The sequence below is a fragment of the Nomascus leucogenys genome, chromosome 24 (genome assembly GCF_006542625.1).
Source record: "Nomascus leucogenys isolate Asia chromosome 24, Asia_NLE_v1, whole genome shotgun sequence".
NCBI classification, from domain to species: domain Eukaryota; kingdom Metazoa; phylum Chordata; class Mammalia; order Primates; family Hylobatidae; genus Nomascus; species Nomascus leucogenys.
In genome coordinates, this window is record NC_044404.1 from 17,134,142 (window position 1) to 17,159,594 (window position 25,453).

General features: G+C 54.4%; 1 protein-coding gene across 9 annotated transcripts in view; it reads right to left on the minus strand.

Moving 5' to 3' along the window:
* CROCC (ciliary rootlet coiled-coil, rootletin) overlaps nucleotides 1-25,453 on the minus strand; it is a 60,255-nt gene that overhangs the window by 20,744 nt on the left and 14,058 nt on the right. For 5 of the 9 annotated variants that reach the window (XR_004028492.1, XM_030805785.1, XM_030805790.1 and 2 more), the window contains 17 exons: nucleotides 22,967-23,152; nucleotides 22,791-22,874; nucleotides 22,651-22,712; nucleotides 22,404-22,569; nucleotides 21,606-21,712; nucleotides 15,834-16,070; nucleotides 14,975-15,071; nucleotides 14,276-14,359; nucleotides 13,617-13,850; nucleotides 12,656-12,855; nucleotides 7,873-8,055; nucleotides 6,546-6,690; nucleotides 5,753-5,899; nucleotides 5,157-5,387; nucleotides 3,634-3,827; nucleotides 3,232-3,359; nucleotides 1,073-1,242 (listed from right to left, as the gene is read on the minus strand). Coding sequence is in view for 8 of the 9 variants with exons in the window: in XM_030805785.1 (XP_030661645.1) it covers nucleotides 1,073-1,242; nucleotides 3,232-3,359; nucleotides 3,634-3,827; nucleotides 5,157-5,387; nucleotides 5,753-5,899; nucleotides 6,546-6,690; nucleotides 7,873-8,055; nucleotides 12,656-12,855; nucleotides 13,617-13,850; nucleotides 14,276-14,359; nucleotides 14,975-15,071; nucleotides 15,834-16,070; nucleotides 21,606-21,712; nucleotides 22,404-22,569; nucleotides 22,651-22,712; nucleotides 22,791-22,874; nucleotides 22,967-23,152 (2,655 nt within the window). In the remaining variant the exon portion in view is untranslated. The remainder of the gene's footprint in view (nucleotides 1-1,072; nucleotides 1,243-3,231; nucleotides 3,360-3,633; nucleotides 3,828-5,156; nucleotides 5,388-5,752; nucleotides 5,900-6,545; nucleotides 6,691-7,872; nucleotides 8,056-12,655; nucleotides 12,856-13,616; nucleotides 13,851-14,275; nucleotides 14,360-14,974; nucleotides 15,072-15,833; nucleotides 16,071-21,605; nucleotides 21,713-22,403; nucleotides 22,570-22,650; nucleotides 22,713-22,790; nucleotides 22,875-22,966; nucleotides 23,153-25,453) is intronic. The other 4 variants (XM_030805789.1, XM_030805787.1, XM_030805788.1 and 1 more) reach the window with 1 other exon arrangement.

Consider the following 25,453-nt stretch of genomic DNA (forward strand, 5'->3'; position numbering starts at 1 on the left):
AGCTTCACCGTAGCTCATGCCTGTAATCCCAGCACTTTGGGAGGCCGAGGTGGGCAGATCACGAGGTTAAAAGTTCGAGACACCCTGACCAATATGGTGAAATCCCGTCTCTACTAAAAATGCAAAAATTAGCCAGGCATAGTGGCGCGCCTATAGTCCCAGCTACTCAGGAAGCTGAGGCAGGAGAATCGCTTGAACCCAGAAAGTGGAGGTTGCAGTGAGCCGAGATTGCGCCACTGCAATCCAGACTGAGCAACAGAGCAAGACGCCCTCTCAAAAAAAGAAAAAAAAAAAAAAAAAAAAAAAAAAAAAAGAGCTTTACCGCCACCTGCTGGAGAAGCGTGATAACAACCACCCAAGGCCATGGGGACTGCAGGGTGAGTGGCATGCCCTGGAGCCATGCAGTCATAGCCTGCACCTCTGTCAGAGGCAGCCCTGTCTAGGATTTGGTGGCCAAGGGCCCCTGTCCTGAGGGCCACTCTGGAGAGCATGCCAGTGCCAGCAATCATAACTTATGGAGCATTTGCTAAGTACCAGTCACTATGCTAAGCCCTCTATGCAGATGGTCTCAGCTCATCCTCAATACCTTCCACTATCCTATCCCTATTTCTACAGGTGGGGTAAGAAGGCATAGACACCTTGGGTAGCATCACCAGTAAGTGACCAAGATTAGATTCAAACCCAGGCAATACAACCCCAGAGTCAGTGTTCTAGTAACTTCCCTTGCCCCTTGCCTTTCTAGATGCTCAGGTCTGCGTGGCCCTTCATATGCAAACAGTACTTCTTAGCAAATGAAAGTGCTTTCCTGCTGTACATTAGGTGAGCATTTCCCAAATGTGGTTGTGGACCCTCTGCATCAGGATTACCAGGGCTGGACCAGATTTGGGACCTGGGAATCTGCATGTCTAATAAGGACCACAACCTCCCCATCCCCCCAGTCCTCCCAGCTGTCCCCAGGGCCTCCACAACAGAGAGGAAGTCCCATTTCACAGATACAGAGACAGAGGCAGAGCAAGAACGATGATGAGACACTGGCTCAGAGTCCTGCCCACCCCTCCCCAGCTGCCTGAACCTTTTCGCGCTGGAGTCGCTGCAAGTCCTCTTCGTGGGCTGCCCGCTGCTCCCGCAGAGAGGCCTGGGCCTCCCGCTCAGCCTGCACCAGCTTCTGGGCCATCAGCTCCTTGTCTAGACTGGCTTTGTCCTGCGTAGCTATTATTTGCTGCCGCAGGCCCGCCAACTCCCCTGCATGAGAGGAATGGGGGAAAGGGCAGGGTTGGGTTGAAACTTTTCCTTGGGCCAGCAGACTTAGGCCAAATGAGCCACATGGGCAAAATCCCAGAGGCAGAGGGCCTGCCTGGCATCTAGTTTGGGTCCTCTTGAAGAAGTGGCTTGCCCTCTCTGGGCCTCAGTTTCCCTATCTGCTACATGGGCCCACTGGCCCTGACCCCTTTCCTGCCTACCTAGAATGGCATTAAAGGCATAAAATGACTGATGAGAAGGCCTCCCAAATGGGACGGATGTCAAAGATATAACAACCCTAGGCCAGGTGCCATGGCTCACGCTTGTAATCCCAACACTTTGGGAAGCCGGGGCAGGTGGATCACCTTAGGTCAGGAGTTCAAGACCAGCCTGGCCAACATGGTGAAACCCTGTCTCTACTAAAAATACAACAATTAGCCGGGTGTGGTGGCAGGCATATGTAGTCCCAGCTACTCGGGAGGCTGAGGCAGGAGAATCGCCTGAACCCAAGAGGCAGAAGTTGCAGTGAGCCGAGATCGCACCACTGCACTCCAGCCTGGGTGACAAGCGTGAGACTCTGTCTCAAAAAAACAAACAGGCCGGGCGCAGTGGCTCATGCCTATAATCCCAGCACTTTGGGAGGCTGGGGCAGGTGGATCACCTTAGGTCAGGAGTTAGAGACCAGCCTGGCCAACATGGCGAAACCCTGTCTATACTAAAAATACAAAAATTAGCCAGGCATGGTGGTGGGCGTATGTAGTCCCAGCTACTTGGGAGGCTGCGTCAGGAGAATCGCTTGAACACGGGAGGCAGAAGTTGCAGTGAGCTGAGATTGCACCATTGCACTCCAGCCTGGGCAACAAGAGTGAGACTCTGTCTCAAAAAACAAACAGGCTGGGTGTGGTGGCTCAAGCCTGTAATCCCAGCAGTTTGGGAGGCCAAAGCGGGTGGATCACCTGAGGTCAAGAGTTCGAGACCAGCTTGACCAACATGGTGAAACCCCGTCTCTACTCAAAATACAAAACTAGCCAGGCGTGGTGGCGCATGCCTGTAATCCCAGCTACTTGGGAGGCTGAGGCAGGAGAATCGCTTGAACCCGGGAGGCGGAGGTTGAGGTGAGCCGAGATTGTGCCATTGCACTCCAGCCTGGGCAACAAGAGTGAAACTCCGTCTCAAAACAAACAAACAAAAAACAACCCTATTACTGCCTCAGCACTTACTATGCGTCAAGCACCCAGCTAAGTATTCTAGACATAACCTCATTTTGTCTTCATAACACGCCTAGGTAGTTTATCCTCATCCCCATTTAACAGATGATGAAATGGAGGCTCAGAGGAGATCAGCAGCAACTTCCCAAAGCTGCACAGCTACACATAAAGCATCTCCTTTAATGACTGACATAAACATACCTGTCAAGTGTTAACTGTCAGTATTAATGGAAATGACTACAGGGAATGGAAATGGTATAGCCACCATCTAAAAACCATCTCCCAGGTTGGAAACCCACCAGCATTTCCCTTCCTGGTTCTGTCTGGCTCAGGTGTACATAGACAGGAAAATTAATTTCCATGACCCAAGTAGATGCTTAGTTAATGTTAGGTGAGCAGAAAGAAGCCGAGTTCAGAGACTGGATGGGAACGGTGCAGGGAAGTGGGGCTGGGATTCTGGGGCCAAGAGAGTCATCTGAAAACCACAGAGAACTAAGACTCTCTAACAGGCCTGATGACCGGTGAACAGCAGTTGCTGTTGACTCAGCCAGGCACTGTGCCACGGCCTTACACGCTTTTCCCACATCATCCTGGCAACAGGCTTAGAAGGTGCATATTGTTACCTCTAATAATCAGATGAGGAATCTGCAGCCCAGAGAGGAAAGGGGCTTGCTCAAGGGAAGGTCAGATCTAAGTGGTGGCATAGGACTGGAACCTAGGCCAGCTAGACTCCTACTCCAGTGCTGGAACCTGGTGTTCCCCACAAGTCCCCAGCCCCTCGTACCAGTCAGGGTCTCCTTGGCCAGCAGCAGGGCCTGCCCCTCGGCTTCCAGCTGCTCCCGGCGGGCCTCAAGCTGGGCCAGCTGCCGTTGCACCTCAAACAGGCTGCCCTCCAGGGCTTCCTTCTCCAAGCTGCAGCACATACAGTCCCTGAGGCCCTGGGACTCAGCCTTCCTGGCCCCAGGAAACTGTGGATCTCAGGGAGTGGCCAGGCATGGGCCAAGTGCCAACCTACCTGCCTGGCCAGGCCCACACTTCCTGGGGAAGCCTGAGCCACAGCTAGGACGAGTTGGCAAGCCCGACTGCTTAGTAACTGCCCCTGGGGGCCCATGCCTGGGTGTGGCTGGTCATGGTGCGGCCCCAGGAGGACCCCCCAGGGCGGGTTGGGCAGAGCCCAAGGCCTTACCGCAGGCGTGTGGCCTCCTCTGACAGGGTCCTGCCTTCACGCTCCGCAGCTGCCAGCTGCACAGCCAGGCCAGCACGCTCCTTGGCTAGCGCCTCCTTCTCCCGGGCCGCTCGCTCCAGCGCCTCCACTTGCTGCTGGGCCTCCCGCCGGGCCTGCTCCAGCTCCTGCTCCCGCCCGCTCAGCTGCCGGGAGAGCTGGCCCCCACCCAGAGACTGAGCAGCACTCCCAGCATCCCCCAGCTTTTTTGTCATGCAGCACCCCAACTCTGGGCCTAACCCAGTCCTGGCAGAAGGCCTGGGTTCGAGCCCAGGGTCTGCCCTGATGTGCTATATGTACTTGGGCAGGCAAGTCATGACCTTCTCTAGATCTGCAATGCACGTGTGTACAAAAACAAGGGCCCGGCCAGGCATGGTGGCGCACGCCTATAATCCCAGCACTTTGGCGGGGGGATCACTTGAGGTCAGGAGTTCAAGACCAGCCTGGCCCACGTGGCGAAACCCTGTCTCTACTAAAAATACAAAAATTAGCCGGGCGTGGTGGTGTACTCCTGTAGTCCCTGCTACTTGGGACGCTGAGGCAGGCGAACAGCTTAAACCCCGGAGGCGGAGGTTGCAGTGAGCCCAGATCGTGCCACTGCATTCCAGCCTGGGCAACAGAGCAAGACTCTGTCTGAAAACAAAAACAAAAACAAAAACAAAACAAAACAAAAAAAAGAGGGCCCTCACTAAGCTTTGGGAGTAACAGAACCCTCGTATTACCCTAAACTTGCAGAGAAGCTGAATATATAAAACAGACCCAAGTGCAGCTGCTCAGCAGGCCTCAAGGTGGAGACCTGCACCCTGCTTCCTGCACCCCCTGCCCCATCCTCTAGAGGCCCCTCCCAGAAACCCAGGTGCTCCAGGATAGACACTGCATGAAGGTCCCTGGATCCCTGAAACATTAAGGTTTCTTCCAGATGTGATGTTCCCAAAAGTCTAAGATTCCAATTCTAAAAAGTCTTGACCTATTATTAATCTGAATCATTATTATTATTACTATTTTTTTTTGAGACGGAATCTTGCTCTGTTGACCAGGCTGGAGTGCAGTGGCACGATCTTGGCTCACTGCAACCTCTGCCTCCCAGGTTCAAGCGATTCTCCTGCCTCAGCCTCCTGAGTAGCTGGGACTACAGGCGCGTGCCACCACGCCCAGGTAATTTTTTGTAGAGATAGGGTTTCACCGTGTTAGCCAGGATGGTCTTGGTCTCCCGACCTCAGGTGATCCACCCGCCTTGGCCTCCCAAAGTGTTGGGATTATAGGTGTGAGCCACTGCGCCCAGCTAGCCCCATGTTATAGATGGGGCAACTGAGGTATGGGGAGGTTGGACACCTTGTCCAAGGTCCCCAGCTAGCAGAAGTGGGGCTGGATTTAACCCAGAAGCAAGCTCCAGTGCCTGTGACTTAACCCAGGACTGGATGCAGGGGGCTGGGAGCCCGGCCTGCCCACAAGCTCTCCACACCACCCCCACACACAGCTTGGCCCACCTGCACTAGCTGCTCCTGCAGCCGGCTGCGTTCATGGTGCAGCGTGGGGAGCTGCTGCTCCAGTGCCTCCTGGGCCTGCTCCGCCACTCGTAGGGAGCCCTCCAGGCCCTGCCGTGCCACCTCCTGCTCCAATCGCAGCTCCTCCAGCCGCTCCTGCTCTTCCCGCGCCACTGTGGCCTCCTGCTCCGCCTGCCGCTGCCGGCCCTGCAGGGCAGCCTTTTCTTCCTCCAGCTGGGGGCCGGGAAGGAGTGGGGCCTCGTGAGCAGGGTGTCCCTCCCAGGACCAGGACGCCTCCTCCACCCACCCACCAGCCACAATAGCCCAGGGGAGGCTCCCAGGGAATGAGGGACAGTGCCCTTGGGTGTGTGGGACACTGGGGAGGGGGAGATGAGGAGGGCCCATGGAACTTCTGTGCTTTGACGCCTAGAGAGGATAGACAGACAGACGGAGACAGACAGAGAACCAGAGACAGACAGAGAACCAGAGACAGAAAGGGAGGCAGGGGCCAAGACAGGTGCAGGGCTGGGCCTGGGGTGCCTCACTGAGTGGGGAGGATGGGTGGGCAAGGCAGGTGGGCCCACAGGTGCACAGCGTACCTGGGCAACAAGGCGGTTCAGATCCAACTTGTCCTGAGCAAGGCTCTCGTTGAGGGCACTCAGCTTGGACAGGGAGTCCTGCAGGGAGGCCTCCTTTGCCCTCAGCTTGGTCATGGAGAGCTCGAGCTCCACGCGGCCAGCCTCAGCCTGCAGGGTCAGGCCCCGAGAGATGAGGAAAGGCAAAAAGGTTGGGAGGGGGTGAGGAGGCACAAGAAGAGACCCAGAGAGATGGACCCTCGGAGACAGGGGAGGGGAGACAAGGAGGGGACACAGCGTGAGATGGAAAAAAAAAATCACCGCAGAAAGCCTGCTTATGAGCCATTTAAAAGCCACCCACCACAGAGCCGTGCAAACATAGCTCAAGCTGCAGGACAGGGCCAGAGTTCAGAAGATCCCCTGAGTAGCGTCTAGGGACAGCACTGCTCAGAGCCCAGGCTGCAGCGGACAGGGCATGACCCCGCCAAGGACTCTCTGGGTTGTTGCCCCAACTCTCAGACCCCAGGAGCTGAGTTTCAGGCACTGGATGACCCTGAGCTATAGGCACTGCCCCCAGGAGCATCCAGAAGGGCAGGGATACGGCCATAAAGAGAGGTCAGTCCACTTATGGCTGGGACCAGAGGTCCAGAGGTCTGTGGCCTGTGACAAAGATCAGCCTGTATCCAGAAGGAAGGGGTCAGTCTGTGACCAGGCTCAGAAGTCTGCCTGACACTAGGACCAGTCCCTGCCAGAGTGAGAAGGCTTGGGGCTAGGGGTCAGAGGTAGGTTTGTGGTTGTGCAGCAAACAGGGACCCACCTTGGTCAGCGCCTCAGCCACCTCGGCCTTCTCGGCCTGCAGCATGTCCCGTTGCAGCGTGGCACGGCTCAGCGCCTCCCTCACCTCCACCAGCTCCTTGGCCAGGACTGAGCGCTTCCCTTCCAGCTGCTCTAGCTGTCTATGGCTGCAGGACAGAGGGCGGGTGGGTGGCCCATGTCACTTTCCTGCCCCGAACCTCCTACAGCCAGCGAGATGCTGGGCCGGGGACCAGGCCTGAGGCAGGAGTTTGGAGAGAAAGAGCCTGAGCCACAGGGCAACCAAGCCCACTACCGCTTAGCTCCATGACCCTGGGCCTCCATTTTCACATCTGTAAAATGAGGCAACACTTGCCTCGTGACATTGTTTGTTTTTTTGAGACGGAGTCTTGCTCTGTCACACAGGCTGGAGTACAGTGGTGCGATTCTGGCTGACTGCAACCTCTGCCTCCCAGGTTCAAGCAATTCTCCTGCCTCAGCCTCCCGAGTAGCTGGGATTAGAGGTGCTCACCACCATGCCTGACTAATTTTTGTAGTTTTAGTAGAGACGGGGTTTCCCCATGTTGGTCAGACTGGTCTTGAACTCCTGACCTCAGGCGATTTGCCTGCCTTGGCCTCCCAAAGTGCTGGGATTACAGACGTGAGCCACCGCTCCTGGCCTGTTTTAAGGATACAAACTTCACATGCGCTGAAAATAGTGCCTGACACATCTCCCCAAGGACCTTCAGAAACAAGAATAATATGCTCCACCACAGTCTACTAAACATCATCATGGATCACGTCCCAGAGAGGTAAGCAGCGCAGTGGTGCAGAGGTTAACTCTGAAGGCGGAATGTCTGGGTTCACATCCTGGCTCTTCTGCTAACTAGCTGTGTGACCTGGGGCAAGTGACGTGGCTTCTCTGTGCCTCAGTTTACCATCCACAAAATGGAGATAACAGCTTCTATGTCACAGAGTTATCATAGAGTTAAATGAGAGAACTGAATTGCTTAAAATGGTATCTGGCACTTAGTGAAATTAGTAAGGATATTATTATTATCATAACTAATTTTTAAAAATACTATTACTAATATTACTACTGTTATTTTAATTATTCTTGTCATTATCATCCAAGTTCTACCTTTTAACTAGTTCTCTGACCCCAGGTAAGTGACTACACCTCCCTGAGCCCCAGTTTCCTGAAACGGGTCTGGTTAGAAAACCCGACATAAAAGGGGTCCAGACGGTAGGAGGCCCAGGACCCAGTGGGTGCTCCCTAACCCCCAGGGGCACTGTCAGGGGACCCGAGGCACATTTGAAGGGCCCTGGCAGGGTGGCGAGATGCTGCTCACCTGCGCTCAAGCTCCCGGCGCACCCGCGCGCCATCCTGCACTGCGTCCTCCTGCTCTTCCTCCAGCCGGTCCCGCTGGCGCCGCAGCTCCTCCTGGGCAGCCTGCAGCTTCTCCCGCTCCTGCCGCAGCTCCTCGGCCTGCTGCTGGGCCACCTGCAGGCTGTGGGCCAGGTTGCTCTTCTCCCTTCAGGACAAGGGGAGGGGGAGCAGAGGGGATGCTGGGGCTGCTCTCTGCAGGGAAGGTGGCTGGCTGCTCCTCTAGCCATGAGCTACGTCCTCCAGTCTTCCGAGGCACCTGCCTCCAGGAAGCCTTCTCTGACCACCCTGTCCATGGCTGACTCATTTCACTCACACCCTCCAGCCGAAGAACCTGGCTTTCCTTCTCTCCAGCCCGCCCACTTGGAGGGGATGGCAGTGCTGGCGTGATCTCCAAGCACCCTACCATGTAGAAGAGGACAAGCTAGGCTCCTGGGACACACAGCAATTGTGCCACCAGCTCTGCTAGGCCATGTGACCAGGAAATGACCCCTAGAACACCCCATGCCTCGCAATTCTGGGAAGCCTGATACAGCTGAGTCTGCAGATCCCACAGCTTCCTGCTACACAGGCACATGGTGGCCACGGCAGGGGAGGGAGGAGAAGGCAACAACTGGGACCTCAAACACTTGCCGTGAGCTGCCATGTTCCCCACTGGCAGTAGATGCAAAAAAACTTCATGACGTGATTTTTTTTTTTTTTTTTTGAGACGGAGTCTCGCTCTGTCGCCCAGGCTGGAGTACAGTGGCGCGATCTCCGCTTACTGCAAGCTCCGCCTCCCAAGTTCACGCCATTCTCCTGCCTCAGCCTCCCAAGTAGCTGGGAAAACAGGCGCCCGCCACCACGTCCGGCTAATTTGTTGTATTTTTAGTAGAGATGGGGTTTCACTGTGTTAGCCAGGATGGTCTCGATCTCTTGACCTCATGATCTGCCTGCCTCGGTCTCCCAAAGTGCTGGGATTACAGGCGTGAGCCATTGTGCCCAGTAATTTTTTTTTTTTTTAGATGGCGTCTCACTCTGTCGCCCAGGCTGGAATGCAGTGCACAATCTCGGCTTGCTGCAACCTCCACCTCCAGAGTTCAAGCAATTCTCCTGCCTCAGCCTCCCGAGTAGCTGGGATTACAGGCGCCCATCAACACGCCCAGCTAATTTTTGCATTTTTAGTTAGAGGCAGGGTTTCACCATGTTGGCCAGGCTGGTCTCAAACTCCTGACCTCAAGTGATCTGCCCGCCTCGGCCCCCCAAAGTCCTGGGATTACAGGTGTTAGCTACTGCACCTGGCCCTAATTTTTTTATTTTTTACTTTTATTTTTATTTATTTATTTTTTTGACACGGAGTTTCGCTCTTGTTGCCCAGGCTGGAGTGCAATGGTGTGATCTCGGCTCACCGCCATCTCCGCCTCCCGGGTTCAAGCGATTCTCCTGCCTCAGCCTCCCAAGTAGCTGGGATTACAGGCATGTGCCACCACGGATGGCTAATTTTGTATTTTTAGTAGAGACAGGGTTTCTCCATGTTGATCAGGCTGGTCTCGAACTCCCAACCTCAGGTGGTCCTCCTGCCTCGGCCTCCCAAAGTGCTGGGATTACAGGAGTGAGCCACTGTGCCTGGCCAATTTTTTTTATTTTTAGTAGACATGGGGTTTTGCCATGTTGGCCAGGCTGGTCTCAAACTCGTGACCTCAAGTAATCCACCCGCCTTGGCCTCCCAAAGTACTGGGATTACAGGTGTGAGCCACCGCGCCCAGTCGACAATGTGCTGTTAAGTAAAAACAGCAGAATGTGAAATGAGATGTTTGCTGTGAACACAACTACTTAAAAAGACCTTCTCCTTTCCAGGCATGGAAAGCCTGGGTTTACTCTCACATGCACCTGAATTCCAATTCCCACCCTGCCACCCCCAGCCACACACGCTGTATGAGTCTGAGCGAGTCTCTCAAGCTTACAGTAACAGAGTTCCACATTGCATGAGTTTCACAGGAAGACTAAATCACAGAGTACATATAAAACACTCGGCCAAGAGCCTGGCACACAGTAGGTGTGCAGGAACGTTTGCTATCTCACTGCCAGGCAACACAATGGGAAGGAAAACCAGTGCTCTAAATGAGTTAGGATGGGCAGATGAGGCTTTGAGAAGGCGCTGTCTTTTTATTCCTATTTTTCAAACTTTTCATTAGATGGTTACATTTATGAAGAGAAAAACCAAACAACAAAATATCAAAAACAACCTGGCAGCTACGAAGTGGGTAATTTCTTGTCTTAAAAATCTTCAGGGTGCCTGGCGCGATGCTCACACCTATAATCCCAGTACTTTGGGAGGCCGAGATGGGCTCAGGAGTTAGAGATCAGCCTGGGCAACATGGCGAAACCCCATCTCTACAAAAAACAGAAAAATTAGCCAGGCATGGTGGTGTGTGCCTGTAGTCCCAGCTACTCAGGAGGATGAGGTGGGAGGATCACCTAAGCCTAGGAGGTGGAGGTTGCAGTGAACTGAGTTCACACCACTGCACTCCAGACTGGGTGACAGAACAAGACCCTGTCTCAAATTAAGAGAAAAAAAAAATCTTCAAGGCTAGGCATGGTGGCTCATGCCTCTAATCCCAGCATTTTGGGAGGCCGAGGCAGGGGAATCATATGAGGCCAGGAGTTTGAGACCATCCTGGGCAACACAGCAAGACCCCATCTCTAAAAAAAACTCCAAGAAATACAGTCCAAAATAGTGCTGGCAATAGAACTCTCTGAGATGACAGAAATGTTCTATGGCTATGTATGCTTGATGAGTGTTTGAAATGTGGCTAGGGCAACTAAAGAACTGATTTTTTTTTTTTTGAGACAGAGTCTTGCTCTGTCATCCAGGCTGGAGTGCAGTGGCGCCATCTCGGCTCACTGCCAGCTCTGCCTCCCGGGTTCAGGCCATTCTCCCGCCTCAGTCTCCCGAGTAGCTGGGACTATAGGTGCCTGCCACCATGCCCAGCTAATTTACTTTTTGTATTTTTAGTAGAGACGGGGTTTCACTGTGTTAGCCAGGATGGTCTCAATCTCCTGACCTCATGATCCGCCCACCTTGGCCTTCTAAAGTGCTGAGATTACAGGCGTGAGCCACCGTGCCCAGCATTATTATTATTATTATTATTTTTTTTTTGAGACAGAGTCTCACTCTGTCTCCCAGCCTGGAGTGCAGTGGCATGATCCTGGCTCATTGCAACCTCTGCCTTCGGGGTTCAAGTGATTCTCCCACCTCAGCCTCCTGAGTAGCTTGGATTACAGGAGCACGCCACCATGCCTGGTTAATTTTTGTATTTTTAGTAGAAACAGGGTTTCACCATGTTAGCCAGCCAGCTGGGTGTGAGCCACCACACCCAGCCTGAATTTTCACTTTTTAAAAATTTTAATTAAATTTTAATAGAGCCAGGCACAGTGGCTTATGCCTGTAATCCCAGCAATCTGGGAAGCTGAGGTGGGAGGAGTGTTTGAAGCTAGGAGTTCAAGACCAGCATGGGCAACATAGTGAGACCCCCATCTCTAAAAAAATTTAGAAATGTTGGGGGCTTGTCTAGTATCCTCGGGGCTGAGATCAGAGTTGCCCAGGAACCCAAGGAGGTGAGGGCTCAGAGGGTGGTGAGGGCACAGAGGAAGGGAGTGGAAACCTAACTCTCAGGCTTCGGTCCCATATCCTTCCCCAGGCCAGGCCCAGGCCCTGGCCCCCAACTAGGGGCAGTTGGGAGGTAGAGGTGGGAGGATCGCTTGAGTCTGGGAGTTCCAGGCTACAGTGAGCTGTGATGGACCAATTGTGCCTCAGCCTGGGAAACAGAGCAAGAGTGTGACTCAAAACAAAGCAAAGCAAAACAAAACGAAACTGAATACTAAAAAATAAATCTTGGCCGGGCGCGGTGGCTCATGCCTGTAATCCCAGCACTTTGGGAGATGGACGCGGGTGGAACACGAGGTCAGGAGTTCAAGATCAGCCTGGCCAAGATGGTGAAACCCCCATCTCTACTAAAAATACAAAAAAAATTAGCCAGGCGTGGTGGTGGGCACCTATAATCCCAGCTACTTCGGAGGCTGAGGTGAGAATTGCTTAAACCCGGGAGGCGGAGGATGCAGTGAGCCGAGATCGCACCACTGCACTCCAGCCTGGGCCACAGAGTGAAACTCCGTCTCAAAAAAAAAAAAAAAAAATTAGCCGGGCGTGGCAGCAGGTGGCTGTAGTCCCAGATATTCGGGAGGCTGAGGCAGGAGAATGGCGTGAACCCAGGAGGCGGAGCTTGTAGTGAGCCGAGATTGCGCCACTGCACTCCAGCCTGGGCGACACAGCGAGACTCCATTTTAAAAATAAATAAATAAACGTTAATAGGCACACGCAGCTAGTGGCGACCATATTAGTGCAGAGCCATACGCATAAGGCTCGACTGGTGTTATGCCCAGACGCTGACTTTTTTTTTTTTTTTTTTTGAGACGGAGTCTCGCTCTGTCACCCAGGCTGGAGTGCAGTGGCGCGATCTCGGCTCACTGCAAGCTCCGCCTCCCGGGCTTGCGCCATTCTCCTGCCTCAGCCTCCCGAGTAGCTGGGACTACAGGCGCCCGCCACCACGCCCGGCTAATTTTTTGTATTTTTAGTAGAGACGGGGTTTCGCCGTGTTAGCCAGGATGGTCTCGATTTCCTGACCTCGTGATCCGCCCGCCTCGGCCTCCCAAAGTGCTGGGACGCTGACTTATTCTTCAGCACCCCCCAGCTCAGACCTCCCCGGCACCTGCTCAGGAGCTCGTTGGCGCTCCGTAGCCGCTGCACCTCGCGCTGGGCGTCCTCGTGGGCCTGCATGGCGCCGTTGGTCTTGTCCCGCAGGCGCTGCAGCTGTTCCTCTAGGGCCCGCCGCTCACTCTCGCTGTCGCTAAGCTGCTTCCGCAGGGTGCCCAGCAGGTCCTGGCTTGCCTCATAGCGCCCACGCATGTCCTGGGGCATGGGGATCACAGAGTCGAGGGGGGTCCTGTGAGGCCTCCAGAGCCACCTACTCTCTTCTGGTTCCAGGGATACACACTAGCCTACGCTAGGCGGGGTCCAGGGCCTGGACCTGGCCTGGGGCAGGATAGGGGCCTAGGCCTGAGGGCCAGGCTTCCGCTCCCCTCCTATGTGCCCTCACCACCCTCTGAGCCCTCACCTCCCTGGGGTCCCGGACAACTCCTATCAAAGCCTCCCCGGATGCCAGACAAACCCCCAGGCACATTTGTCTCCTGGGTTCTGACCCCACCCCCAGGGCTCCCAGGCTCCTCCCCCTTGCATCCTGGTTCCACTGTCAGACTCCTCCCTACCCTGGCTCTGCCCCTAGTTCCCAAGCTCCTCTCATTCCAGGCTCTGATTCCCCTTGCTAGACCTTTTCCCAGGGTCCTGGCTCTGTATGATCACAGACTTGTCTCCCTCTCTACCAGGACCCTAACACTGCCGCAGCCTCCTCCCTCCACCAGCTGCCCAAGCGCCCACCCCCAGCTACCCAAGCACCACCACTTCTGGGCTCGGCTTCACCGCAGAGCTCTAGGCCACCTCCTTGGGGGTCCTGACACCCTCAGAAACTATTTCTCAGGGCTCTGGCTGCACCCCAGGGCGCTCAGACTCCTCCCTCGACCCTGGCCCTGGACCCGCCCCCACCCCCACCCGGAGGGCGCGAGCCCCTCCCCCGGGCCTCTGGCTGCGCCCAGAACGCTCAAGCCCCTTCCTACCTGGACCTGCAGCTGGCGCTTGTGCAGGGCGGAGTGGATCAGGGCGAGCGTGGAGGAGTCTGAGCAGGCCGGGGAGGGGCCTCGGCGGGGTGAACGGCCTCGGCCGGGCGAAGAGCGCAGCGGTGGGGACGGGGTCCGCTGGCCCGAGAGCCCCCGCAGGCTGCCCTGGGACGCATCCGCGGTGCGCTCCGAGCCGCTCAGCTGGACGCCGCTCTCAGCGTCTGACAAGACGGCCTGAGGGTAGGGGAGGGAGGCAGAAGGAGGCTGCTGAGTTAGGAACCGCGGGGATAGCTGGGCAAAGACGCCCAGGCGAGGCTGGGGGCCGCCTCATTCCAAATGCGCCCTCTTTCAAGAAGCCTTCCTGATTTCACCTCCTCCACTAGCTCAGTCCTCAGCTCTCCGCTGAGGTCTCCCATTTATTGGGAAGATATCATTTGGCGTCGCTCACAGGTGGGCTCCGAAAGGGCCGTGCCTCCCCTCTGAGACTGGGGGCTCCCCAGGGTAGAGGCCGGGTGAGCTAGCAGGGGTGCTGAGCAGCTACAGCCTGGGTCCCAGGCCCCCACCCATTTGCAGTTCAGTCCCAGGCCACCGAAAGATGTGGCGGGGGAGCCTGGGACTGCCTGGCAGGGCGCTGTCTTCCCACCCCTCTGGGCTCACACCTGTGCCAGGTCCCTTAGGGTCTGCTGTAGCCCCTCTCCGTCCTCTGTCTCCAGGGCCGCCTGCTCCTGTAGCCGCAGGGATTCCTGGTGTGCGGTGAGGGAGACAAAGGGTGGCCGGGGTTCTGTCTTACCTGAAACTTCCCCTTTCCCACCCTCTCTGGCCCACCACTGACCAGGTGGCCTCTGAAGCCATGTCCATAGGCCAGCCACCTGGTAGACCCCACAGCAGGCCTGAGGCTGTCACTGAACAGACCAGGCCCTGAGAAGAGCTGTGTCCTGCCCCAGGTCACAAAGTCGACGGGAGGAGAGCTGGACCTAGAACCCAGGCCAGGCCCCACACAGAGGGGTAACCAAACCAGGCTGTGTGGGGGTGGGCAGCTGGATCGGGAGAGCACGGATGTGAGTTCAAGTCCCAACTCTCCCGCTTACTGGCTCTGAGACTGGACAAGCATTTCCCCTCTTGGGCCTCAGTTTCCCCATCTGTGTCATGAGGATGACGCTACAGGGCTGCTGGGAGGAAGAAATAGGATGGAGGAGGTGAGTGTGCTTCCCACGAAGCCTGCACACCTGTGAGGGCTGAACCTGAGTGTGAGTGGGATGCTGGGGGTGGCCCAGGCAGCCCAGCCCTAAGCCTGCGTCCATGGATCTGGCCGGTACCCCATCCCACCCTGCCCCATCTCAGGGGCAGCTGCAGCTCACCAGGGCCTCAAGCTTCTCAGTGAGGTCCTTGTTGACCTGATCCTTCTCCAGATTCTGCTTCTGAAGATGCTCCACTGCCAGGCCCAGCTCTGTCACTCTGGAGTTGGGGGAGCAACAGAGGTGAATAGGGGACCACCCCTGCCTCTCAAATCCACTAGCTCTGTGTCCAGCATCCTTCTCCAAACCTGAGGCAGGGACGATAACATCCACCTCCCTGGCTGTGTGACCTTAGACAAGTCCCAGCTCCTCTCCAGACCTCACATTTCTCATCTGTGAAATGGGAATGAGGTTCCCATCAGCTTTATCTCATGGGAAAGCACTTGAGGACTTGTCCAGGTGGCAGGAGTAAGGGGCACAAGTTCTTTTTTTTTTTTTTTTTGAGACGGAGTTTCGCTCTGTCATCCAGGCTGGAATACAGTGATGTGATCTTGGCTCACTGCAACCTCCACATCCTGGGTTCAAGCGATTCTCCTGTCTCAGCCTCCCTCGTAGCTGGGATTACAGTCATGCGCCACCACGCCCAGCTAATTTTTGTATTTTTAGTAGAGACAGGGTTTCGCCTGTCGGACAGGCTGGTCTTGAGCTCCTGACCTGAGGCGATCCCTCCACCTTGGCCTCCCAAAGTGCTGGGATTACAGGTGTGAGCCACCGCTCCTGGCCACAAGTTCTGTCATCGGAGGCTAAGCTGTTTATGATATACACTGGCCAAGTGTCTTCGGAACCTCAGCTCATGGGAAGACTGGCTGAGCTCACAGACGAAGGCCCTGCCCCTAGTGAACAGATGCTCCCTTCTCCCCAACTCTCCAGTTTTACCTTCTGCAGGGACGCCTGCCTCGTGCGGCACCCACCAGGTACCCACCTGGCACTGAGGTCAGCCTTGTCCAGGTCGCTTTGCATCTGCTGCTGGGCCAGGTCCTTCTCGCGGAGCACCTTGTCCCGCAGCTGTTCCTCCAGCTGGGCCTGCAGCAGGGCCTGCTTCTCCAGGGCTGCCTCGGCCCGGCTCTCTGCCAGCCGCAGGCCTGTGCTCAGTCCCAGGCCCGCCTCCTGGACAGCTCGTGATGTCCTGGCCAGCTCCCCTCCCAGCTGCAGCAGGTCCCTTGGGGAGAGAGCACAGGCTGGGGATGGGATGGGGCTCACTCCCAACTACAAATTAAAACTACGCTGGGGCCGGGCGTGGTGGCTCACACCTATAATCCCAGCACTTCAGGAGGCCGACGCGGGCAGATCATGTGAGGTCAGGAGTTCGAGACCAGCCTGGCCAACATGGTGAAACCCCATCTCTACTAAAAATACAAAAAATTAGCCAGGCGTGGTGGCGCACTCCTGTAGTCCCAGCTGCTTGGGAGGCTGAGGTAGGAGAATTGCTTGAACCCAGGAGGTGGAGACTGCAGTAAGCCGAGATCATGACACTGCACTCCAGCCTGGGTGACATAGCAAGACTGCGTCTCAAAATAAATAAATAAATAAAAATAAAACTACACGGTGCTGGGTGTGGTGGCATGCACCTGCAGTCCCAGCTGTGCGGGAAGCTGATTCAGGATTGCTTGAGCCCAGGAGTTTGAGGCCAGCATGGGAAACATAGTGAGACTCCATCTCAAAAACTAAAGAGGAAGAAAAAAACACAACCCTACGCTGGGATGCCATTTGTCCACTCTCAGACTGGGGAAAAAAAAAGGGGGGTCACATAATACACAGGGAGGGGCTCTGGGGTAACAGGCCCTCCCCTACACAGCTGGTGGGAGGGTGAGTACAACCACAATGGAGGGCACTGAGGGAGAGCTCCGAAAACTATGCGTGCATAAGACCTTCCCCACCAGCTACTCCTCTAAGAACGTATCCAAAGATATACCCCAGCACGGAGGAGATGGCTTGTGGACAAGGAGGTTCACTACAGCATTGCTCATGTAAAAAATCCTGGTGACAACCTAAATGTCTATCAAAAGGGGACTGCTACTAAGTACATGATGGTACATCCATTCTGTGGAACACTCTGTGGCCAAGAAAAACCAGTGGAAGGCTGGGCTTGGTGGCTCACGCCTGTAATCCCAGCACTTTGGGAGGCCGAGGCCGGTGGATCACAAGGTCAGGAGATTGAGACCATCCTGGCTAACATGGTGAAACCCCGTCTCTACTAAGAATACAAAAACAAAATTAGCCAGGTGAGGTGGTGGGCGCCTGTAGTCCCAGCTACTCGGGAGGCTGAGGCAGGAGAATGGTGTGAACCCAGGAGGCGGAGCTTGCAGTGAGCCGAGATTGGGCCACTGCACTCCAGCGTGGGGGACAGAGTGAGACTCCATCTCAAAAAAACAAAACAAAGCAAAACAAAAAAACCAGTGGAGAAGTTCTTCCTGGCTTGATACAGCCACCTCCCAGTTATAACTAGTAGGTGAAGAAAGCATCTTCAAGAACTATGAAGATGAAATTTTACCAGGCGTATATGCAAAAAAGTGTGCGTGTGTCTGTGTGTCTCTGGTGTGTGTGATCTGCTTTATTTGATTATGTAAGATAACCCTGGAAGGTCACTTAAGAAACTGATAGGCCAGGCGCAGTGGCTCATGCCTGTAATCCCAGCACTTTGCGAGGCTGAGGCGGGAGGATCACCTGAGGACAGGAGTTCGAGACCAGCCTGGCCAACATGGCAAAACCCCACCTCTACTAAAAATACAAAAATTAGCTGGGTGTGGTGGCTCATGCCTGTAATCCCAGCTAGTTGGGAGGCGGAGGTGGGAGAATCGCTTGAACCCGGGAGGCAGAGGTTGCAGTGAGCCAAGATCGTGCCACTGCACTCCAGCATGGGAGACAGAGCAAGACTCCATCTCAGAAAAGAAAAAAAAAAAAAAAGAAACTGATAATGCTTCTCATGGTAACTTGGTGGCCACAAAAAAAAAAAAAGAAGAAAAAAAGAAAAAAGAAAAAAGAAGAAAATTGTATATAAAAAGAAAAAGAAGCTGATAATGCTTCTTGCCTCCAAGGAGGGAAGGGGAATATCAGGGGTCAGAGGTGACAGGGAGCCATTTTACTGTGTACCCTTTTGAAATGTGAACCTTGTGAACACGTGACTTAATCAAAAGTAAAATATAAAAATTTTAAAGGCTACTTAAAATTTTTGTTTTTGTTTTTGTTTTTGAGACGGAGTCTCGCTCTGTCACCCAGGCTGGAGTGCAGTGGTGCGATCTCGGCTCACTGCAACCTCCACCTCCCAGGTTCAAGCGATTCTCCTGCCTCAGCCTCCCAAGTAGCTGGAATTACAGACGTACATCACCACCCCCAGCTAATTTTTGTATTTTTAGTAGAGACGGGGTTTCACCATGTTGCTCAGGTTGGTCTTGAACTCCTGACCTCAGGTGATCCACACGCCTCAGCCTCCTAAAGTGCTGGGATTACAGGTGTGAGCCACCGCTCATGGCCTTAAAAACGTATTTTAAGGCCAGGCCTGGTGGCCCATTTCTGTAATTCCAGCACTTTAGGAGGCCAAGGCAGGTGCACTGCTGGAGCCCAGGAGTTCGAGACCAGCCTGGGCAAAATAGCAAGACCCTGTCTCTACAAACAAACAAACATTAGCTAGATATAGTGGTGCACACTTGTAGTCCCAGCTACTTGGGCGGCTGAGGTGGGAGGATCACTTGAGCCTAGGAGGTCAAGCCTAATGTGAGTTGTGATTGTGCCACTGCACTCCAGCCTGGGCGACAGAGACAGACTATCTCAAAAAAAAAAAAATGTATTTTCAGTCCATAATACAGGTTAAATCCTTTCCTTTCCTGAATGAACAGTACCACTGGTTATCCAATAATAAACAGAGAAAGTGCCTCATTCCAGAATTCTAATTAATATACAAAGGAGTGACTAAATAAGAAGGTCACAGTTTTGCAGCCTCTGATGAGTGGGTTGGATCTTGAAAAGAGAGACACCAGGCATAGGGGCATCCTGCTGGAAGAATACATTCTACTTATGGAGTCTTGATCAAAAAAAAAAAGCAAGCAGAAGAACCTGAATCTGACCTAGCTTTAGATCCAACATCCAATTTACAGGAAATACACGGGATAAAGAAACATGTTAATTGACACCATAAGGATGCAACCAGCAAAATCCAGACCATGAGAATCTCCAAGGACAATTGGCCCAGTTTCCTGAACAAATAAGTTAAAAGGGACTTAAAAGACAAAGCAGGGGCCGGGCACAGTGGCTCGGGCCTGTAATCCCAGCACTTTGGGAGACCAAGGTAGGTGGGTCACCTGAGGTCAAGACCAGCCTGGCCAACATGGTGAAGCCCCCATCTCTACTAAAAATACAAAAGTTAGCTGGGCGTGGTGGCGCACGCCTGTGATCCCAGCTACCCAGGAGGCTGAAGCCATAGAATTGCTGAACCCAGGAGGGAGAGTTTGTAGTGAGCCAAGATCGCACCACTGCACTCCAGCCTGGGCAACAAAGCGAGACTCCATCTCAAAAAAAAAAAAAAAAAGACAAAGCAACCATTTACATTTTGTAAATGTCTATGGATCTAGATTCAAACAAATTGTAAAGAAAAAACTAAAGCAAGACTATCTGTGACTTTTTTTTTCGAGACATAGTTTCACTCTGTCACCCAGGCTGGAGTGCAGTGGTGTGATCTCGGCTCATTGAAACCTCCACCTCCTGGGTTCAGGCGAGTCTGGGGCCTCAGCCTCCCCAGTAGCTGGGATTACAGGCATGTGTCACCACACCTGGATAATTTTTGTATTTTTAGTAGAGATGTGGGTCTCACCATGTTCGCCAGGCTGGTCTCGAGCTCCTAACCTCAAGTGATCTGCCCGCCTCGGCCTCCCGAAGTACTGGGATTATAGGCATGAGCCACTGCACCTGGCCTATCTGTGACATTTATGAGACATATGGAAAATTTAGACACTGACTATTTGATGATATGAAGAAAAGATTATTAAACCAGGTGTGGTTGCTCACACCTGTAATCCCAGCACTTTGGGAGGTCAAGGCAGGAGGATCACTTGGGCTCAGGAGTTCAAGACCAGCCTCGGCAACAAAGTGAGACCTTGACTCTACAAGAAATAAAAAAATCAGCAAGCCTGGTGGCATGCACCTGTGGTCCCAACTGCACAGGATCTGAGGTAGGAGGATTGCTTGAGACGAGGAGGCTGAGGCTGTAGTGAGCCATAATGAAAATATTACTAACTAAAATGTTTTTAATGCAAATTAAATGAAATACCTTGGCCTCCTCCCTTGGGGCTCTCTCCACAGTCTCCCCGACACTACCGTTGAGCTGACTGCTCCCACCGATCAGACACCCCTGCTCAAAGATCAGGCAGGCCCAAGCTCCCCCACTGAGACAGGCTCTCCTTTCCCTGTACCAGCTCTTCCTTGCAACCCCCCTGGCTGCCATGGACTCCCACCTCCATGCCTTTGCTCATGCTTGCTCCTGCTTGGAGCGCCTGCTGCTCTGCTTCAACCTTACCCATCCCTTGAGGCTCTGTGCAAATTCCATCTCCACAAAGTGGTTTTTCTGACCTCCCCACCCCTCCCATCCTTCTGAGCCTCGAGGACATTCCCTCTGTCCCACGTACATATCACTGACCACTCGCTTCCTCAGTCTAGAATTTTATTTTATTTTTTTTGGATGGAGTTTCGCTCTTGTTGCCCAGGCCGGAGTGCAATGGCGAGATCTCGGCTCACCACAACCTCCGCCTCCCAGATTCAAGCAATTCTGCCTCAGCCTCCCGAGTAGCTGGGATTACAGGCATGCACTGCTACGCCCGGCTAATTTTGTATTTTTAGTAGAGACAGGGTTTCTTCATGTTGAGGCTGGTCTTGAACTCCTAACCTCAGGTGATCCGCCCGCCTCAGCCTCCCCAAGTGCTGGGATTACAGGCGTGAGCCACCGTGCCCAGCCTAGAATTTTGGGGATCTACATCTTTTCATCACAAGAGGCTGTGAGGTCTTTGGTAGCAAAGCTGAATATTCTAGTGGATGAAAATCAGGAACTTCGGCCTGGCACAGTGGCTCATGCCTATAATCCCAGCACTTTGGGAGGCTGAGGCTGGCGGATTGCCTGAGCTCAGGAGTTCGAGACCATCCTGGGCAACATGGTGAAACCCCATCTCTACTAAAATACAAAAAAAAAAAATTAGCCGGGTGTGGCGGCATGCGTCTGTTATCCCAGCAACTCAGGAGGCTGAGGCAGGAGAATTGCTTGAACCCAGGAGGTGGAGGTTGCAGTGATCCAAGATCATGCCACCTCACTCCAGCCTGGGGACAGAGCAAGACTCTGAGAAAAAAAAAAATCAGGAACTTCAAACTGACTCAGCCACTTATGTACTACTGTGTGACCTCAGGAAGATCACTCAACCTCTCTGTGCCTCAATGTCCTCATCTGTAATATGTGAATGAACATAGTTCTTACCTCACAGGGAAGCTGTGAATATTGGTTGAAATGAAATATACAAAGAGCCTAGCCCAGAGTAAACATCTAATAAATGCTGACTGCCACGACTGTGGTAATGGTTATTACAAGCTGCCTCTGTGTCCTCACAGGCCCTTGTGCACAGCAGGTGCACTGAGTTGAACTGAAATTCAACTGAGTTAAGTTGGATGTAAAGAGCAGGGCTGGCTCTCAGCTGCTGCCCTGTCCCCGGCCAGGCCTCACCTCTCAGTGAACATCTTCACCTCGCTGACCAGCCGCCGGAACCCCACCACCTGCCTCCAGAGGAGGAGCAGGCGACTGTGCTCGTTGCTGAAGTAGGCATTGAAGGACTGGAGGGAAGACATGCCGAGGGAAGGGTTGGGGTGAGAGCGGGTTTACTCCCTCCCACTGCTTCCCACATCTCCGACCATCCCGGGAGCACCGTCGTTCAGGGAGTGGGTCTTCCTGTGGGTCTGTGCACAGAGCTGTGTTGCAGCGGCCACGCTCAGCTTCTCAAGCCTCATGGCTCCCTCCTGCACAGGGACTTGGGTTTCAAGTCCTCTTTTGGCTGCAAGAGGCAGCAACGAAGGGCAAAAATGCAAGGGACCTAGCTTTGCATCCCAGCTGCCAGTTGCATGACTGTGGGCAGGTTACTTAACCTCTATTTATTTACTTATTTTGAGACAGAGTCTTGCTTTGTTGCCCAGGATGGAGTGCAGTGGCACGATCTCTCAGCCTCCCAAAGTGCTGGGATTACAGGCGTGAGCCACCGTGACTGGCCTTAACCTCTCTTTAAAATGAGGAGGATGACAGCACCTACCACATGCAGTTATCATGAGGAATAAAGGTCAATGCACACCATGCACATGGTACATGCTACACATTGATAAAGACCAGCTATTGTGATGACGGCTATTTACTTCTGCTAACATGCTCCCTTGGACAGTGCTCCCTCTCCCTCTCCAGGCTTCTGAGTCCTCCCTCCTCTGCAGTGCCCCTTCCCCTTGGGTCAAGCTGGCCTCCCTGCACCCCCAAGCCCACCTCCTCCTCGCGTCTCCATGCCGCCTCCCGCTGCTCCAGCTCCTTGCGGCTGCGTGTCCAGTCGCTGGTCACCTTTCGTATGTCCTCACTCAGAGCCTGGTTGGCCGAGCCTGCCTGGTCCAGCTGTTCTCGGAGCATGGCATTCACCTGAGCCAGGCTGGCACTCCTGAATGGGGCACAGGGGATCAGTAGGCGCTCGTGCAGGGGGCCATCCTGCCAGCCCTGGCCCTCCCTGCTGCGCCCTCACCTCTGCTGTTCCTCCTCCAGCCGGATGAGCGCCCTCTCCAGGTCTTGGCTGTGCTCTGTGTCCTGGGTGGGAAAGAGGTTAAAGCATCAGGCTGGGCAGGTGGAGGGCAGGGCCTGCCCCTGCCCCACACTGGCACCCACCCTCAGCCGCTGCTGCTCCAGCTCTCCAGATCTCTCCAGCAGCTGCTGCTCCAGCTCTGAGCACCTCTTCTTGTACTGGAGAATCTGGGGATGGGGAGCTGATGGTGAGCCCCAGGTGTTGGGGCAGGGCAAAGTGAACAGGTGGGAGGGCAGGAGCAGGAGTGGGTGGCCCTGACCTTGCCCTGCAGCCGCTGCACAAGCTGGGCCTGCCGCTGCTGGCCCTCCTGGTAGGCCTGCAGCTTGCGCCGGTAGGAGGCCTGCTCCTCCTGCAGCTGCCTCCTCAACTCCACGCTCTGCCGTACCAGTCCCCTGGGCTCTTGCGTCTCCAGCTCCCCAGACTCCAGCCGCAGAGCCTGCTCCAGCTGCAGGGAAGGGCCCTCGGTGAGAGTCCTGGGCCTCCTGGGAAGGCAGGCTCAGGCCTCTGTAGGGGGCGCCAGGCTGGGCCCAGACCCACAATGCCTTGTAGGCTGATAGCCTGGCGCCCTGGGGAGCAGGCACATGTGGACAAGCCCAGGGGCAGTGCACGTGTGCATGGGGTGATGCAGCCATGCACGGACACGCAGATGGGGCATGCATGGACACATGCAGGTGAGCCCACAAACCCAAACCATGCAGGCAAAGCTCAAAGGTGCACCTGGAGTCAACCTCAGGGGCCTCAGTACACCAGGTGCCTCTCTTCCAAAACACTTAGCCCTGTCGTGGTTTCTGTTTCTTACACTGATGCCTGTGTCTCCCCACCATGCCCCCACCCCAATGTGAGCTCAGAAAGCCTGGATTTTTTGTTCCTCATTGTATCTTAGTACTAGAATGGTGGCTGTGGTATGTATGGCATGGCTCACGCTCAGTAAATATTTGTTGCGATGGTGAATTAATGGCATGAGCTCATGGGAATACATTCAAAACAGAGGTGTCAATCCGCCTATGCATATCTGAGCTGAAAGATATGCACACACACAGCACATACAGGCAACTTCAAACATCCACAGAGGGACACGAATGAACCCCCTCATATACACAGTATTAAGATTTGTAAGAGGTGCACACAGATGTTGCCTTATACAGTGCCTGCATATTAATGCCCCCTTCTGGCTGGGTGCAGTGGCTCATGCCTGTAATCTCAGCACTTTGGGAGGCCAAGATGGGTGGATCACTTGAAGTCAGGGGTTCGAGACCAGCTGGGTCAACATGATGAAACCCCGTCTCTACTAAAAATACAAAAATTAGCCTGGCGTGGTGGCATGCACCTGTAATCCCAGTTACTCAAGAGGCTGAGGCAGGAGAATTGCTTGAACCTGGGAGGCGGAGGTTGCAGTGAGCCGAGATCATGCCACTGCACTCCAGCCTGGGCGACAGAGCAAGACTCCTTTATTTATTTATTATTTTATTTTATTTTATTTATTTATGTTTTTGAGACAGAGTCTTGCACTGTATCCTGGGCTGGAATGCAATGGCGTGATCTCGGATCACTGCAACCTCCACCTCACAGGTTCAAATGATTCTCCTGCCTCAGTCTCCCAAGTAGCTGGGACTACAGGTGAACGCCACCATGCCTGGCTAATTTTTTGTATTTTTAGTAGAGATGGGGTTTCACTATGTTGGCCAGGCTGGTCTCGAACTCCTGACCTCATGATCCACCCGCCTCAGCCTCCCAAAGTGCTGGGATTACAGGCATGAGCCACAGCACCCGGCCCAAGACTCTGTCTTAAAAAAAAAAAAAAAAAAAAGGCCCCCTCCATCCTTACCTCAGGAAAGCCTCTGTTGCTGCCACCCTTCCTCCACCCCCAGGAAGCTTCCATCCCCTGCATCCTCAGACCCCTGTGGACTCTGGCTGCCCCTACCAGCCATGGAACCCTCTCAACTCCCTTAAGGCACCTGCTGGCCCCAGGTGGCCCCTCATCTTCCCCAGCTGTTGGGGGAAGGGAGGTGAGGGAGGAGCAGGGCAGTGTGAGAGCACACAGTGGGTCGGGGGCACCCAGCAGGGACAACACCCCAGCCCAGCTTACTCTGATGCTAGCCCCGCACTCACCATCTGCATCCTCAGGACCTGGCCTGCTACAGCCCAGGCAGGGCATTCAAAAGCCCACCTGTGCAGGGCCACGCCAGCCACAGGAAGCCAACAGGAGGGCAGCTGCTCTCACCCACGCTCATCTCGGGTCTTGGGTCCAGGCCAGGTTAGTGGTAGGGAAGGTGCCCTCCAGGCCTGCATTGACCCCATATGCCCAGAGGTGTTCTATGAGCCACACACAAAGCAAGGACATCTCTACCCACCCCACCCTGGGGACACGTGCATGGCAGCGCCACCAATAGGGAGGAGCTAACTGTGACTACTTGGGGGCTTCCCCCTGAGTCTGGAGGAACACAGTCCAAGGGTGTGCAGGGGAGGTGGAAGTAGGGGGTTTCTGCCTGGACGGCAGCTGCAAGCCTGCCAAGTGTCTGTGCCAAGCCCACTGAGGTCAATGGTGAGCGGTGTCCGCATCTGTGTGGGGTGGCGGTGGCCTGAGGCAGCCACACATGCTGTGCACTGATATTGGTGGCTCTCACTAGGTGCGAGTGGGGTGTATTTTGTCATTCGTCTCCATGCAGGACACTGTGTGTGTCCGTGTGTGGGTGCTGAGTTCACGTTGACTGGTGCATCTGAGCCATCCCGTGAACGGGTAAGGCGG